The sequence below is a fragment of the Urtica dioica genome, chromosome 1 (assembly GCF_054948205.1).
Source record: "Urtica dioica subsp. dioica isolate 48M chromosome 1, U.dioica_male_clone48M_v1_H2, whole genome shotgun sequence".
Taxonomy (NCBI): domain Eukaryota; kingdom Viridiplantae; phylum Streptophyta; class Magnoliopsida; order Rosales; family Urticaceae; genus Urtica; species Urtica dioica.
The window spans coordinates 13,705,039-13,721,730 of NC_142756.1; the positions used below are offsets into that span (position 1 = coordinate 13,705,039).

The 16,692-nt window shown below is 39.0% G+C and overlaps 2 protein-coding genes across 2 annotated transcripts; one reads left to right on the plus strand and one right to left on the minus strand.

Annotated features, from left to right (window-relative positions):
• Positions 1-234: 234 nt before the first annotated feature.
• On the minus strand, positions 235-3,745 carry LOC149407352 (Polynucleotidyl transferase, ribonuclease H-like superfamily protein). The gene is made up of 8 exons (XM_089613075.1): positions 3,407-3,745; positions 3,051-3,181; positions 2,773-2,961; positions 2,582-2,694; positions 2,374-2,490; positions 2,160-2,274; positions 1,542-1,748; positions 235-1,133 (listed from the first exon to the last, which is right to left on the minus strand). The coding sequence occupies exons 1-8, from the start codon at positions 3,709-3,711 to the stop codon at positions 478-480; spliced, it is 1,833 nt and encodes a 610-aa protein (XP_089469201.1). The 5' UTR covers positions 3,712-3,745; the 3' UTR covers positions 235-477.
• Positions 3,746-10,667: 6,922 nt separating this feature from the next.
• Positions 10,668-12,678, plus strand: LOC149407353 (GRAS family transcription factor). Its single transcript, XM_089613085.1, has one exon. The coding sequence runs from the start codon at positions 11,108-11,110 to the stop codon at positions 12,398-12,400; it is 1,293 nt and encodes a 430-aa protein (XP_089469211.1). The 5' UTR covers positions 10,668-11,107; the 3' UTR covers positions 12,401-12,678.
• The last annotated feature ends 4,014 nt before the right edge of the window (positions 12,679-16,692 follow it).

Below are 16,692 nucleotides of genomic sequence, written 5' to 3' on the forward strand. Positions count from 1 at the left end.
TGTATATGTATAGTATTACATTTTTAATATGTTTGACAACATTTTTTCCTGTCAATTTTTCGTCCGCGTATGAATTTTTCGTCGAAAACTGTTTTTTCCTCTAAAAACCTTATTCTATTCATCATACCATTGGATTTTCCACAAGAACATCAATTTTACATAACGTGAGACCATCGAAACGGCAATCGAAACCTTGTTAGTTATTAATCAAGAATCTCAAAAGTGGTTTCCATGAATTGCAATGTGGTTTCTTTCTCCATAAGACATGAGGAAATGCTCACTTCATTTGAGTTGTTACAAAATGGTACGAATATACCTCAATTTTCGTCGATATCTAAACTAAACTAGAATGGTTACAAGATCAACTATGATAAGTTCGTTCTTTATTGAGACCAAAACCTCTTGCGATGAACAAAGCGCCTATGCCATGGGTGAGTGTTGTCGAGGAAAAAGGAAAAGGAAAAGAAAATAAATAAATTAGGAATCAAGCTGGTCGTCACCACCAGATATCATAGACTCGCTGGACCATAAAATCTCTTCGGAATCGGCTTCTTCTGCTTGGTCGGGCTCTTCCAAAGCCTTCTCCAACGACTCTCCTAAATCCGTTTCCAATATGGCCGAGCCACAAGCCCTTTTGTACTTGTCGTACGGAGCGGCTCTTAAACCCTCCGACACCATTTCTCTCAAAGACCCGCTGATCTCAAAACCCCCGTTCACGGCGTCCAATAACGTCACGGCCGACCCGGGCTTCCAAAAAACGACCAACGCACAGCTGTCGTCCACGAAGCGGACATCGAACCCTCCGGAGAAAACGCGGTGAGACTTGCCGAGCAAGGTCTTGAGCTCTCCGGCGGTCAGGCCGCCTCGGAAACCCCACAAGAAAACCGTCTGCGCGCACTTGACCTTCCTCGCGATCTTCGTCCACACGCTCACGTTCTTGTCCGTCGACTCTCGAGGGACGCTCGACGGAGCGTCGAACACGTTTGTGTACTTCTCCAGAGCCGAGTCCGAAGCCGCTTTGTCTTCGGGGGCGGCGCGACCGAGGCCGATTTTGAGGATCGACGAGAGCTTCATGAATAAATGACACGTCTTTACGACGTTGCGCCCGTGGACCCCACCTTCGTTTTCTGTCTCTGCGAACCTCCAAAACATTTTAAAAAAATCAGATGAACTCAAAAGCGGACCTCTTTTGCTTGACAGTCTTTGCAAATCATTCTTGAATTTTTTTTTTTTATTATTTAAATCATACAAAATAGCCACTTAAAACTAATTGATTAGTAAAATAGCCAAAGTTTCAAATTTTCAGTTATGTGGTAAAAAAAAATTAAAAATTTGACACTCATTAAAATTTTGACTATCACGTTAATAAAATTTCATCATAATCTTAATGCTTGCACATTTTGGCTATTTCACTAATTTTAGACAAACTTTGGCTATTTTGCAAATCCATAAAATTTCAATTGACTACTTGCTAAAACACAATGTATGAGGTTCGTAACGTAATACTGGTAGTCATAAAAGGTTAATGAACAATGACGGACCTTGATGCGGAAACTGAACATCTGTCGGGGCAGAGTTGGGGTAGAAAATATCAACGGGGACATTATAGACTCTCCTCAAAGACCCAATGCCATTCATCATATGGCTCACGTCGACCACGTTTGGAAAAACCTCACGTACTGAGCTCACAAACTCCTCAACCGTCGGAGGAAGGGGACCGATGAACTTTGAGTATATAAATGTGAAGTCTGCACATGAAAATAAATGCAAAATCACACAGAAGTTAGACAATGTAGCACAGGGTAAACTGGTAAAAATTGCCTTCCGTTTCCTATTACCTTTGCAAATATATATGCTTAACATTTTAAAATTATTGCAAATTCAGTCATATTTTAAACTTTTACAAAAACTATACCTTAGTTGACAAGTTTACTACGCGCAAGAAACAATACTATTTGTACCATACACTTCATAACTATTTAAATTTGTGCTTTAATTGCTCTCAAAATAGCACCATTTGCAGGAATACGAAATGTTTGGGTATAAATTTGTAAAATATAAAAGTTAAGTTGTAATTCAGTATGAAAATGGAAAGCAAAGGTATTTTGTTGTAGTTTAGCCGATTAAGAACAACGGGTTTATAAAAACTAGAGACAGACCTGCAAGGGAATCGTAGGAGACAATGGGTTTCTTTGAAGCAGAAATCAAATCGATAACCTCACGAAACCCCCGGGTTTGCTTTCTTTCATCATTTTCCTCCCGGAGAAGCTCGGCCTATATATGATACGCCAATAAAATCTAATAAGGAAATAATGGTCAAATCGCATGAGACATTGTCAGAGCAATGAATCAGTATTTTTTTCCGTGCACTACCTCAAGTAACTCTCTGTCCTCTTTTGAATCCGCGAGAACAACCCGGATCGCCTGTGTTCCTCCGCTCTTGGCCGGTACTATCAAAGGAACAAGTTCGTCGGAGAAATCTCTCAACAACTGAACCGGAACAAGGATATCCAATAATAACATCAGTGATTTTCACAACACCATCGAGAAATCACCAAAAATTCGAGATAATTCTAGTTACCTGTAGAGCAAGTTGAACCTGGCGCTCGCTACAGACATCTATTTCAGTGCAAAGCCTGTTCCCGTAAATATTACCCGACAGTATAATCTTCCCTAAAGAGCTGATCAAAGTATCTGCAAATGAAATCGTAAACATATATATATATAAAAGTAATAAATAAAAAACATCAAAATTGTTTCTTTCTCCCTCACCTTTACTATTTTCTTTAAGCTTCTTGCATCCGTATTTCCAATTAACGATACGCGATCTAATCCTCTCGATGAACACGGAATCAGCGACAGAGTGGGTCAAACCAGAACAGCCTTCGAAACGGCCTAATCTGAGACACCTCGGGACGGTTTTAGCCGTAGACTCTTGTGCTCTGGACACATAGGAAATGCCTGTCAAAATTCAAACGATCACTCATACCCAAACAAAACCGTTTGATAAAACCCTGAAATTTAAAAAGGGAAACAGACCAATAAATTACCATGGTAAACACAGGCATTAAAGTCGAAACCTTCGTCGGCCATGGACATCAAATGAGAAGACTGGCACGAGAAGCTATATGCCGGAAGACCTTGCTTCAACTCGTCCCGAGGGAACAAAACATAATTATACCTGCAAAAGAAAAAAAAATTCAACAGTAAGGTAAGTTAGTAAAACAGAATCATTGGCATTCACAAACAGAATCAACGGAAGAGCATAAAAGAGAGAGAGAGATTTCTTCATTCAGTGATTCCTCTAACTAGCTTAGGAGTGTATCAATCTTGGAATCTGAAAATCCCGAAAGCAATTGAAGAAAGCGAAGAATGAGAGAGTGAGGGCAAAAGAGTAAATAGGTACGGGTGGGCGAGGAGGGCGGAGGGGGAGGGGAGGGAGAAGGGGCAGAGGGCGAGCTGGAAGAGCTGGAACTTCTCGGCGGCCCACTTCGCCTTCGCGTACGCCACGCCCGCCGTGTCCACCGGCAGCGGCCGGTGCCACGCCGCCGCCGAGAACGACCCCGTTCGCCGGAGAGACACCGCCACGAACTCCGCCTCCGACACGTGGCGCGCCATCTCCTCCGTCGACGCCGCGAAGTTCTCCTTCGTCACCTGCTTCACCGGCGTCGGGACGCCGCTGAACAGCACCCGTCTCTGCGCCACCCTCATTTCTGTTTCAAACCAAAGGGGTTTTGTTGTCTATGTCGACAGGGTTTTAGCCGACTTACTTATATTTAGTGGATATTGGTTTACTTTAAATAATTAGTTGAGTTTATAATTTGGGTTTTTTTTTTTTTTTTTTTAAACGAAAACGGCATTATTGAAGATTTTAATGAAAATTGAATACAGAATTCAAGCCGAGATAAACTCCTAAAAAAAGTTGAAACTGTTTAGAGAAAGAGCACGAAATAATCATAAAAGATAACTAAACCTCCTGAGATACAAACAGTAACAAAGATGTCCAGAAACATCTGACGGGATTTCTCCCTCGACCTCCGAAAAGAGAACTAGCTTTTTGGCTGGCCCTCAGAAGAGCCATTTCTTTTGGGGGTGATCAAGCTCGGTGAATCGAAAACCATGACTTCGATAAGGTCGTTTCCGTCCTTGAGGTCTCCATGTTTTCCTTTCACACCTTTGTATTTCCTCTGAGATCGAGTTGGCTTGTTTTGGCCGAGTTGATTGCAAATCGAAACCTCCCCGGACAGCAGTTTGCGTTTCTTTGTGGACGAGTCAACGAGCAATGACACGGGACCAAAAATGGATGTTGGGCGATGGTGGTCAGTATCATAAATTATTACTTTTTTACCTTGGGCTTTATGGTCCGAAGCAATTGATGAAACTTGAACAAGCCCATTAGACCCAAAGTCTAACAACCCATCAGGAGTTAAGATGGACTTGTCAATATTAATATTGGGTCCATAAATTGAACCAGGAGAAGGCACACAGTTTGAGCTCTCCGTGCGAAAACCATGGAGGGAGAGAGAGACGCGTGCGACTTCCTCGCCTGGATTTAGGGCCTGGAATTGAGGGGGTTTCAATACCGCTGCACTCAGCGAGGTAAATCCTAGAGATAGCGGGATTGACGCTCGATCTTCCGAGATTTGGAGCGAAGATTTGGGGCTGTTGCGATTTTGGCGGATCGCGGGAGAATCTGGGGCGATGAGGCGCGAAGATCTCGGCGGTGAAGCTTTCGCTGAGGCTGGCGCATCGTGATGGCTTGGGGGCTCAGGCGCGGGTGAAATAGGTCCGTCGAGCATGAGATACGCACGGTCTCTGTTCGGAGCCAGGGTCCGTAGGCGTGGCGTGGAGTACCGGTCAAGTCGAGGATGGTGATTGCCGGAGATGAGCAGGAAGCAAGGTCGTGACCGATTAATCCACATCCATAACAGAGAAAAGGTAATTTTTCAAACTTGAAAGAAATCCAAATTACTTTTCCTACTATCGGAATGTAGCATCCGGGGCAAATTGGCTTTAGAAAGATCCAATTTTAATTTGAACCAGAAGAATTCGTTTAGGATAGAACAAAAGGACTTATCCCATTTGAGCTCAACGATTTCGCCTCGAATGCAAGCGATTATGGTGATGTTTTTTTTTCAGTTCAGGCTTGGAGCGGGACGCCGCAAATACGGGTCCAAGACTGATTGAAGCAAAGGCGCAGTCTTTCCAGCGTTCTGAGTTGGGCAAAGCTTGAGGAGGAGTACACCGCTAGTGAAGCACCACGGTCCTTTATCTATGAGGCGTGCACACTGTTTGGGGTCGGAGAATTCGAAGCCAATGAAGAAAGCGCCATCGGATTTGTCGAGGAGCTTCGAGCGCCATGTTGGTTCACCCCACCAGAGACGGGAGATGATGGTGATGATAAGCTTGAGGATACCTATGCTTGGGACAATGACCTTGCCAATCGCAGCCGAGGAACGAGGATGAGAGGCCAGACGGGATCCGCAGTCGCGGAGAGTGTCATCCCAATCTTCTTCGTCCATCCTGAGCGAGGCTGTTTGGTTGGCAAGGAGATTGATTCCGGAGGCGGGGTGTAGACTGAGATTATGATTCATTTGTTGGTGATTTTCAGGAGAAAATTTCCCACTTAGAGGAGATGGCTCATCAAGGTTTGATAGCATTAGTTAGGGCATAAATATTTTCACTGGTGGTCAGGTGACTCTTGATAATTACCTCCTAATAAATGGCCTAATAGCTATAATTTGGGATATCTAGCCCAAATGAAACTTGTGAAATCTAGCCACGCATTCAAATACATTTTATGTCAAACTTGTTTTCAGGGACGACGCCAATTTTTTTTTTCAAAGGGCTAAATATGATTTTTTAACATCTTAGACTGATAGTTATTTTAATTATCAAATTAAAAAAATCGTTTAAAAAAACTATAATTGAGGTTACAAGAAAATTTATGTAACATCAGCTCGTCGAATATATCTAAGGGAATTAGAGACATACGATAAAGAAGTGGTTTTCTTTGGAAATTAAACAGCTTATCGAGTATATCCAAATCAAATAGAAAATTGGAAGCAATTGAATTGCGAATCAAACATCAAAATCTTCTAGGCTTCAGTTTGAGAATATCGTCGAACACGTAGTGGTTGCAGTTTATTTAACAATATCAATGACACAAATGAGATGAGAGACTGAGTTTCAGTATGTTTGAATCGAAAGAACATGAACTTACTTTGATTATCTTATTGTTTCCTTGTGTTGACCAATTTTGTCGAGCATGATCAATATAGGGGAAAAATTGAAGACGTAATTGAGTTTGACAGAGGGGAATTTGTCAAACGAACTCTCACCTTCTGGCCCTCCTCTTCTTCTTCAATTTTATTTCACTTCTTTTCTCTCATGCCTAATGCGATTTTGATGAGCAAACAAATCAGATGACGACACTGATGAGAGTGGATAAAAAAAATAACGATCTAGATGTCAAGCATAAGAGAAAAATAAAGACAGCTCAATCATTTTAATTGGCTAATCTTTATGAATAGAAAAAATTATACGTATAATTATTATATTAAATGAAAAATGTATAATTTCACACTTAAATCTGGGCTTGTGGCATGGAAGGACGCCGAAATTTCGCTTCCTTCTGACTGTGAATGGCGTGTGTAAGGATTCCTTCCGATCGAGGAGAGTGAACGGCAGGAAGACTATCGGCGGGCGAAAGGAAGAGCGCAAAAACGTGCGGAACAGCTTCCTTCCGTCTCTTTTGCTGCTGATCTCTGACAGTGTTTTATTTTATATTTTTTTAAATAGAAAAAAAGAAAAAGAAAACTAGGCCGTTGAATTTGTTATTGTTGCAAATCTAACGGCCCGAAATGAAGTGGCTGACTCGTTCAGCCTCAATGTTACGTCCAAAAAAGAGTTTATTTTATTAACTCAGCCTCAAACTTTATTTATTTATTTTTAACCCATTTTTTTAGTATTCTATAAATATCACCATCATTCACAATATTTCTTCACACATTACAATATATTCTCAAATATTTATTTTTATTATATAATTTTCTTATATAGTTATCAAATATATTTTTGGTATATAGTTTTAAATTTAAAAAAATGTACGGATCCCATCGATGTTTTTAAGTGGCTCGGTTTATCTCAATTTACTAATATTTCAAGTTTAAACATTGATGATTAGATTTGTATTTGTAACTTTGAATATAAATAAATGTATTATTTTCTCTACCAATCCTCTGAGAGGTTTTAAGGAGACCGTTTTCAATAAATTAGTCTTCAATTTCTCACTTTTATATTTTTGTCCTTATTTAAAAATACTACACTTTAATTATTTGAAAAAGTATATTTTTTAATATATGAAATTTATATTTCATGGTGAGTGTAATTCCGATTGATACAGGAAGGAAATAGATTTTCATTCCAATCAAACCCATAACTTCGTGTGTTCAGTAGAAGTAGATTTCCACTTTCTTTCACTAGCCCTTGTTTATTCACAAGTTTTAGATCGAAATATGTAGGTATATGGATCATCTAAATCACCTTCGTTAAAATTTTAAGCTAATTATATAATAATTAAAAAAATTAAAAAAGAAACACATGAGTCATATCATGTAAGAGTTATGCATAAGTTAAATAATATTTCTAATATTTGAATATTTCCGTAATAATTTTTATTTGAAGGTAGAGATTGACCTATTTGAAACAGTTTCTTCTATGTTTAATTGTTTGTTTATGTTTATTTTTTCGAAATTTTATTTTTTAATTATTGAAATAATTTTGTATGCGGATATATGTGCATCAGTTTTAATTTATCGTTAATCATTTTTAATTGTATTGCCAAATTTAGAAACACAGTAACAAAAATATATTTTCCTATTTAAATGAATTGCTGTTTTTAAAATAATGATTCCAATTTTCCTAAATTGAGTTGAAAATGCAAATATGTATGGAGGATGGAATAATTTGGCGAAAGCTTCATATGTGATTAAACATCATGTAGTAGTGGAAAAAAAAATGAAAGGAAAAAAACAAACTTGTAAAAAATGTCCCTTTTTTTTTGTGCTGACACAATATTCTTTTTAGTTGACTAGTTAAAGAAGGGACAAAGATTTGTTGATTACGGTTGGGTGACTTGGTACAGTGTTTGTGGGTGCTCTGTTTTGATGTGTGCTGTCCGTAATTTGTTATGCTCCAGGGTCTATACAATTATTGTAGTTTTTTTTTTTTTCTTAAGTCGAATGTTAAGAGTAAATGAGTTTACTGAAATAAATACAAAATGTTCCAAGTGAAATATCTTTAATTATGTTCCGTGGAAAAAGTATTAGTACTATAAATACTAATTTATGGTAAAGATAGCTAGGAACATTTACTCTTATATTGATGATGGAGTCTGCTACCAATAATTTATGGCAGACTCCATCATCAATATAAGCTCAATCAAATTAGGTCCAATTTAGCCAGGCCCGTTAAATAGAAGACCGAAAAGTTTTAACTGCTCCAACTCACGACAAGCAGGGACGAAAAGAGCGTCACAAATAGCTCAATTTAGAGGAGATTCGAGTCAGCTCGGCGAAGTCAAATATGAAATATAAAAATCGATGTATTAATAGTAGCTTGGTATTAATTGTACTTTAATATTCGCGTCAACGTATGGATCTTATTTAATGAGACCGAACGTTAACATCTGGATATAAATAAAAAGAAGGGGTCCAAGAGATAAGACGGATTATTATTTTTTTTTTTTCCGAAGAGACAAACAGTTCAAAATTCTTGGCAATCTTTTCTTGGAAAAGATTTGTTCTTTATTTGGATACGTATAATCAAAATTCCTGGTTCTCGTTAAGGAATATTTAACCTCACTCCAAATCAGTAAATCAAATATTATTCGGGTAATATTCATGATCGTTGACCTCGGCTTTTTCCACGTCAACAATTACTATATTTAAAAAAAAAAAACTAAAGAAAGTGCTCTCGTTTTCTCTCTTAAAAATCCTAATTTCTTTTCTTATATATAAAAAAACGAAAAAACAAATTGGCGCCGTTGCTTCATTCTTCCCCTTTGGATAAAGTGTGGCGGCGGCTTTATGTCATTGTCGTGCCTTTCATCCGATTAGGCGATGAAGGACCAAGAGTTGAGCGGGTTGGGTCTTTCTGGGTTTGCTCTCTCGGCATGGAGGAGGAGGCATCGACGCTTTTTCCATCCAGCGAGATGGTATGTCGATGGAGGTGGTGTTGGGGTAGCAACCCAAGTCCCACATCGAAAGAGTAAGCAATAATTGTCTTGGATATAAGAGTCACACCAACTTCATTAGTATGAGGCCTTTTGGGAATGTGACCAAAGACAAAACCGTATGGACTTGGACCCAAAGCGAACAATATCATACTAATGCGGAGTTATGGTGGATTGACAACCCAACACGGTGGAGAACGGGAGCCCTACAGATGGCTGCGTGTGTTTTGATCCCCTCATGTTTCTCAATGGAGAGACACTTATATCCTCCGGTCGATGCTCTTTTGGTCATTTGGAGAAGAAAATGCTAGCTCCCCCTAGTTGGCGTTTGCGGGGGACTCAGTCAGCGTGGACGGTGCTTCAGCGGCAAAGTCGCCAGTTCTATAATGGCTAGAGTGAGATTCGATTTTGGTGACTTGGCCTTTTTGGCCGGTGGTGTGTAGTCGTGGTAACAACGGCCATTATCTTTGTCTGTAATTCCTCGTAGAGGATGATGTCATCGTTGCTCATGCTCATCGAACTACCATTATCATACATTTATTTTTATTTTTTCGATTACATTGTGTTTGTTTACTTTTTTATTTTTTATTTTATTTTTTATCTTTGTACTTTGTCTTTGTGCACTATTTATATGGTTAGATTTTTTTATATGCAAACTAAAGGCGTGCTTTTTTTACGGTCAATAGACTACTATTGTTTGGTTCACTCCATCAACATTTAAATGTATTTTGAAAGAGGTGCATATGTGCTCAAATATTAGTATGTCTCCATATCTTCCACATATTTGAAGTGTGCACAAAATAAGTGATCATATGTACTTAGTGTTAGATATGTTAAATATGACTGACCTAAATTTTTGTTGTGTTTTATATTTAGTTGCTTTTCATATGTATTTGGAGTGTTTCTTTAAGCTTTATAATAGAATACTTCGTGGTACTTAAAAAAAGTGGTGCAAACTATTTTGATGAAGATTTTCACTATGGATATATATTTTTCCCTATAAAAGTTTCAATAAATAAATTCTGATATATTTATTATAAATTCAGAAAAAAAATCTACCCTAGTTTTTCCCTTTTCAATCAGCGAATGCTATGTCAAACTTCAAAGCAGTGAATATTATATAAGAAGACAACTTTAATTTATTATTTTATGAAAAATAATGTAACTTGCGTTAGTATTATAAACTTCTCTAAAACAGCCCCGAACCTATTTAAGTACACATAAATGGTCAATTTCCCTACGGAAGAATGGAACCGAATTAAACGGCAATTATTATTATAAAATTTGGATCATAGTTAAGACTTTGAACTTAATACAATATATATATTAACGTTTCTACGTCAAGACTCAAGAGTCAAGACCAAGACAAAACTCCCACTCAAATAAATAATGACGCCAAGCATATATTGGAATATAAAAGAGAGATGGGTCAGCAAATAAAAATAATAAATTAGTGAGAATGATCTTGACATCTCCCATAAAACGTTCTTAACAACACGCCCCAACGAAGGAAACGACAACCATCGTTATTTCATTTCAATATTAATTATATGATTATTATTATCATCTTCTCCTTCGCTTTCTCATCCATCCATATTCCACACACACAGAGAGAGACATTCGTCTCTCGGTGTTTTCAATACAATTACAAACTATAAAGTTATCAAACTTTCAGTCATTTTCTCTGACACACACTCTCTCTGTCTCTGCAACTTTCTCTTCTTCGCAGCCTTTCTTTGCTTTGGCTGTTTTCGCCTTTGTCATCTTCCCCGCAAAACCTTATCAAACTCTCCATTATTCGCAGCTCTCTCTCTCTCACATACTCACACAAACACACACACTCTCTCTCTTCCTCTCTCTGTTTGATTGAATATGCTTCAGAGCATAGTTACTCCTCAGTCTCCGATCACCAGCCCTACTTCGGACCACCCTTCCTCTCCCTCGCCGGCCATGAAAACCAAACGCTCCGACGAAATTGACATCGACGACGAAGAGGACCACTCCTCCTCAAAGCGCCCAAACCTTTCCGCCGCCGAGACCTCCGGCGACGAGTCCTCCGGTCTCCGGCTCCTCGGCCTCCTCCTCCAATGCGCCGAGTGCGTCGCCACCGAAAATCTCACCGACGCCGGCGACCTCCTCCCGGAGATCGCCGAGCTCTCCTCGCCCTTCGGGAGCTCCCCTGAGCGAGTCGGCGCGTACTTCGCGCACGCGCTCCAATCGCGCGTGATCAGCTCCTGCATCGGCGCGTACTCCCCGGTCTCATCCAGGTCCTTCGCAGCCGCCAAATCGCGGCGGATTTTCGCGGCGATTCAATCGTACAACTCGATAAGTCCGGTGGTGAAGTTCTCTCACTTCACGGCGAACCAGGCGATCTTCGAAGCCCTAGACGGCGTCGACCGCGTCCACGTCATCGACCTCGATATAATGCAAGGCCTCCAATGGCCAGGCCTATTCCACATCCTCGCCACCCGATCTCGCAAAATCCGATCCGTCAGGATCACCGGCTTCGGATCCTCCGCCGAGCTTCTCGACTCAACCGGAAGAAGACTCGCCGATTTCGCCGGAGCTCTAGGCCTCCCCTTCGAGTTCCACCCCCTGGAAGGCAAAATCGGAGCCCTAACCGATCCGTCGGAGCTCAACGTCCGGCAGAGCGAAGCGACGGTGGTGCACTCGATGCACCACTGCCTGTACGACGTCACCGGCGGAGACGCGGCGGCGATACGGCTCCTGTCTCTCCTCCGGCCGAGGCTGATCACGGTGGTGGAGCAAGATCTCAGCCACGGAGGCGGTTTCTTAGGAAGGTTCGTGGAGGCTCTCCACTACTACAGCGCGTTGTTCGACGCGCTGGGAGACGCGTCGGGGTTCGAGTGTACGGAGCGGCACGCGGTGGAGCAACAGCTGTTTGGGTGCGAGATAAGGAACATCGTGGCGGTGGGCGGGCCGAAGAGGACCGGCGAGGCGATGGTGGACCGGTGGGGCGAGGAATTGGGCCGGGCCGGGTTCACGTCCGTTTCGCTTGGCGGGAACCCGGCGGCCCAAGCGGGTCTGCTTTTGGGGATGTATCCCTGGAAAGGCTATACTTTGTTGGAGGAGAACGGGTGTTTGAAGTTGGGCTGGAAGGACTTGTCCTTGCTTACTGCTTCCGCTTGGCGACCGTCCGATTGACTTTTTTTTTTCTTTTTTTTCCTGGTATCCAACGGTAGTGGTACATATACAAATTTTCATGGGGAAATAAAATATGGAAGATTAGTTTTTTTAGGTGGTGAATTCCAAGTCCCAGTCCAATCAATCATTGTTGAATTAAAAAAGAAAGAAGAAGAAGAAAAAAAAAACACTTGTGTTTAAATTAGTTGAACCGACCGTGTTTAGAAAAGTTTGGGTTTTTTAAGGTTTCATAGGATCATGAAGTAATTAATTAATTTATTATTGTATTTGATTTTGAACGGCCTTTGTTCTTTCGTTTTTATCCTTCAAAGTTTGACTCTCAAAATAGTGAATGAATGAGACTCTTCTGTAGTAAGAGTATCAATGCTCGCAGCGCGCTGTTTTTTTTTTTTTTTTTAATCATTTTTTTTGTTGGTTTTATGAGCAATAAATGAATACAGTATGACTTTCTCTTAGCTTACTGCATTAGCTTTGTAACCGAACCAATTGTTCTCCGGTAATCTAATCCATGGTGCTGTTAAATATATTTAACGGGATTTTTTTTTTTTGGAAAACTACACGCATGGTTTATTTTGATCTTGCGTTAAAATTATAGTTTAATTATCTAATAATTAATTAAATAGCTTAATTATATTTTACTACCAAAACGTTACACAAAAATTTAACTTTTTTTTAGCGGTTGAATAATTGAACTATATTTCTTCTCCATAAACAATGTTCATTGTCCATTGCCACTACTATACCCACCTGGCTCATAGGTCCACTGATGAACAACTTACTTCTCTTTAAATCTTTCTCCGTTAAAACAGCCAACCCGAACGTTTTGCAAGGTTCCTCACTTGACGAGCAAAGTAGACAGCTGCAATCTGATCTTTTGAATAACTGTGGTTGCTACGTCTTGAAATTGCCATTTTTAAAATGAGAATACAATGAAAAGAACAAGAAAACAAACCATCACACGGCTCTTTATCTGGGTACCGGTCCACAGAAACAAAATGTAGGACTGGTGCCAACAGTTCAGCACGGAAGAAAGGACTCAAGATTTAGATTCCTTACTTCTATTCCAGAACGTATGAATTGTTCCTTGATTTTGTCTAAGTGATTCTTGAATCCTTTCCCAAGGATGCCCTAAAGTTTCTCCACGGAATTGTAGTACAGAATCATAACTTTGATGACTATAGTAGTTGTGGTTTCAAACATTTTTTATTTTAGTTTTTAGGTGAGAAACTCAAGTTCCAATCATTTTTTAATTTTTAGGGTGTAAGTCGTGAGAACGATTGGGGTACTTCTGAAGTTTAACAAGATCATGAGCTCATTAATTAATTAATTAATTAACTAATGAAGAGATTAATCTAAAAGAATTGAAAGATTTTTTTTTCATTATCTATTAAGAAGGCCTTTTTTTTTCTTTTTTCTTTTTTACTTTTATGGCAACAAATGTCATAAAAAAAAATGGCATTCAATGAACAAATATATCATTAAAAAACTGTTACTAACAATATTAGTCATAAAAGTGAAATAAAATATCATAACATAAAAAAAAAGTGAAATAAAATATTCGTAGTAAATTTCAGGAAAAAGCCTTCCAGTTAATCATATTTTTAGAATAACCTCATTAATCAATATACGGTTTTATTTGTCTTTACTTTTAGAAGTATAACTTTCAAAAATTATGAATGAATGAAAAGTCATTGTTGATTATAGTTTCATGAGCAATAATTGAATACATTTTGTGAATGTAACTTGAGGGCTTAGTAACAAATAACTTTTTTTTAATTGCGTGATTAACGATGACTCATTCTTTCACAGAGTGCATGATTATTTTTCTCGACAGAGTCAAAAATGCTCTTTGAAATCAAGAGCACAATGATACGAAGACAGTTACAACTTTGAATACTTTTCCATAACCAGCTTGGAAAATTCAGTATGTATTTAAAAAAAAAAAAAAAACCTGATATTTTTTCTTTTCCCGGCCCACTTACTTTTTTGTCATTGAAGATTTCCTTTACACTGATTTTAATTCGGGAATTTCAAAGCAATAACACCATTTTCCCGTCAAACAGGCACGAAGCTACATAGTGCTAAGGGTGCCCCCCTCTCAAAAAAAAAATTGCACTTTTTTTTACAGTTTTTAATTTTTTTTAAATTTACCACAAATATTTATAAATTAGTCCCCTCTCAACTTTTTTTCGCATATTAGGCCCCCAACTTGAATTCATGGCTTCGAACTTATAAGTTTGTTTGAGAAGCACAAACAAAAATGTGAATAAAATGCATATTATGTGAATTTTTTTTTTAATATCTTGATTCTAGGTGTGGACGTTAAATTGGGTAAAATTGAAAAATATGCGTGTATTTGTAAATTCCATTTTTTTTATTAGATCAAGCTTTTCGGACTCTCGGCACATTCTCGAACAAGTTGCCGGAAGAGATCAATGGGAGAGACGAAGAAGTCCAATTTTTGGTTCACTTGAGGTTTCGGATTTGCTAGAATATTACTTGGACTAATTGTTCTGACTTTGTTATTTGTCTTTTGAATTTGAATTTGAAGATGTGTTGAATTTGAATCTGAGAAAAAAACAAATTCAATTGATAGTGTAGTTTTTTATCTGTTATGTTTTTTTTCATTGATTGATTTTGGGTCTTTTTTATTTCACAAGCCATAGTGTTGAAATAAATTGGTTGTAAATTGGGTTTTAGATTTGTAGTGTTGCTATACAATTATTTGTGTTGGTCCTTCAACATCAAACATCAAAGAATTTCGTGGTAGATGTGTCACGGAATTCACCTAATTGGTAATGAAATTCTCCAGTTTCGTGACAAATCTGTCACTTAATTCTCCTTTTTCGTGACATATGATTGATCTATCACGAAATCTTCTTGAATCTATACGAAATATTTAATTAGGCAAATTTATTGTACATATTCCATACTAAACAACAGAATTTGAATGCTATCACTTGTTCGTATTAATCAGATAGACTTTGAGAGATTGCAAATCCTAAAATTGGAGAACTTCGTAACGGATTCGTCACAAAAAATGAGGAAAAAAATTACTCCATTAAGTTCTGACAAAAAAATCATTATGTGGCAAATTTGTCACAAAATTCAAATGTTTCGTGATAGATTTGTCACAAAATTTACAAGATTTCGTGATAGGTTGGACACAGAATTAGAGAATTTCGTGACAAATCGGTCACGACATATTTAGTGACTAATCTATCACGAAATCTTGTATTTCGAAAACAAATGATATTATGCATTTACATAATAATAATAAAAAAAAGCTATATTATTCAATTCTAAGCACATAAACATGTTACATATTATGCATTTTATTGTAAGCAACAAAAAAAATAGAAAAACAAAGATTCAAGACTTCCTGCTCGAGTCCTCGTCTTGGGCTTCTATGTCATGTATGCTCAAGTCACCTTGTGACCATCACTTCTCAAGATGACTTGAGCATGCGTGATATAAAAGACCAAGACGGACCTTTATTCTTAATTGACTCTTCTCAGAGACGAATAGAAATTCATCGGAGTCACTTCTTGAATTCGACTCCTCAACGAAGCCTAGGATTTGATTGGGTGACATGTTCAATGGTGTGATCGTGGTGTAGGCTTGACCATTTTTGTTACTATTCTTGTGAGAGCGGGTGTATTCGCCTTCGTGCTCGTCTCGACGACAAGAGCCTTGGCCGATGCCTTTCCTCCCGTCGAGGTAGTTTTTAACTCCCATTTAGCTTTTGGCTCGTGCCATAAGTTCAGCCATGTTTGTCGGAACGCGACTGAAAATCGTTTTCAAGAAGTCACTAGTGTGCAACCCCTCAATGATCGCGGCTATCGCGTCTCCGTCATCAAACTGGTCGACTTTGCTTGACACTTCTGTGAATCGGGCGAGATAGTTTCTCAATGACTCATCATCCTCTTGTCTGATGGACAAGAGGTACATCTTGGGTTTCTTTTGAATAATGGATATAGCGGACCGAGTCAGGAATGTGTCCTTCAAATCCTTGAATGATTGGATGCTCCCCGATCTCAAGCTTCTAAACTACTCGATGTCGGGTCCGACGAGTGTAAGGTAGAAAGCTTGGCACAAGCCCTATTGATAAATCCTTGCATAGACATCTAAGTTTCGTAGTCATGGATGTAGTAAGTGGGGTCAACCCAACCGTCGTAAGGGGGAGAGATTTGAGAGTTTAAAGTTTCCCGCGCAATTTCGAGCCCGGTTTTGGGCAGAGAAAGGCGGGTCAATTTCCTCAGAAGCCCTGCAAATTATGTGCCCTGCAATGC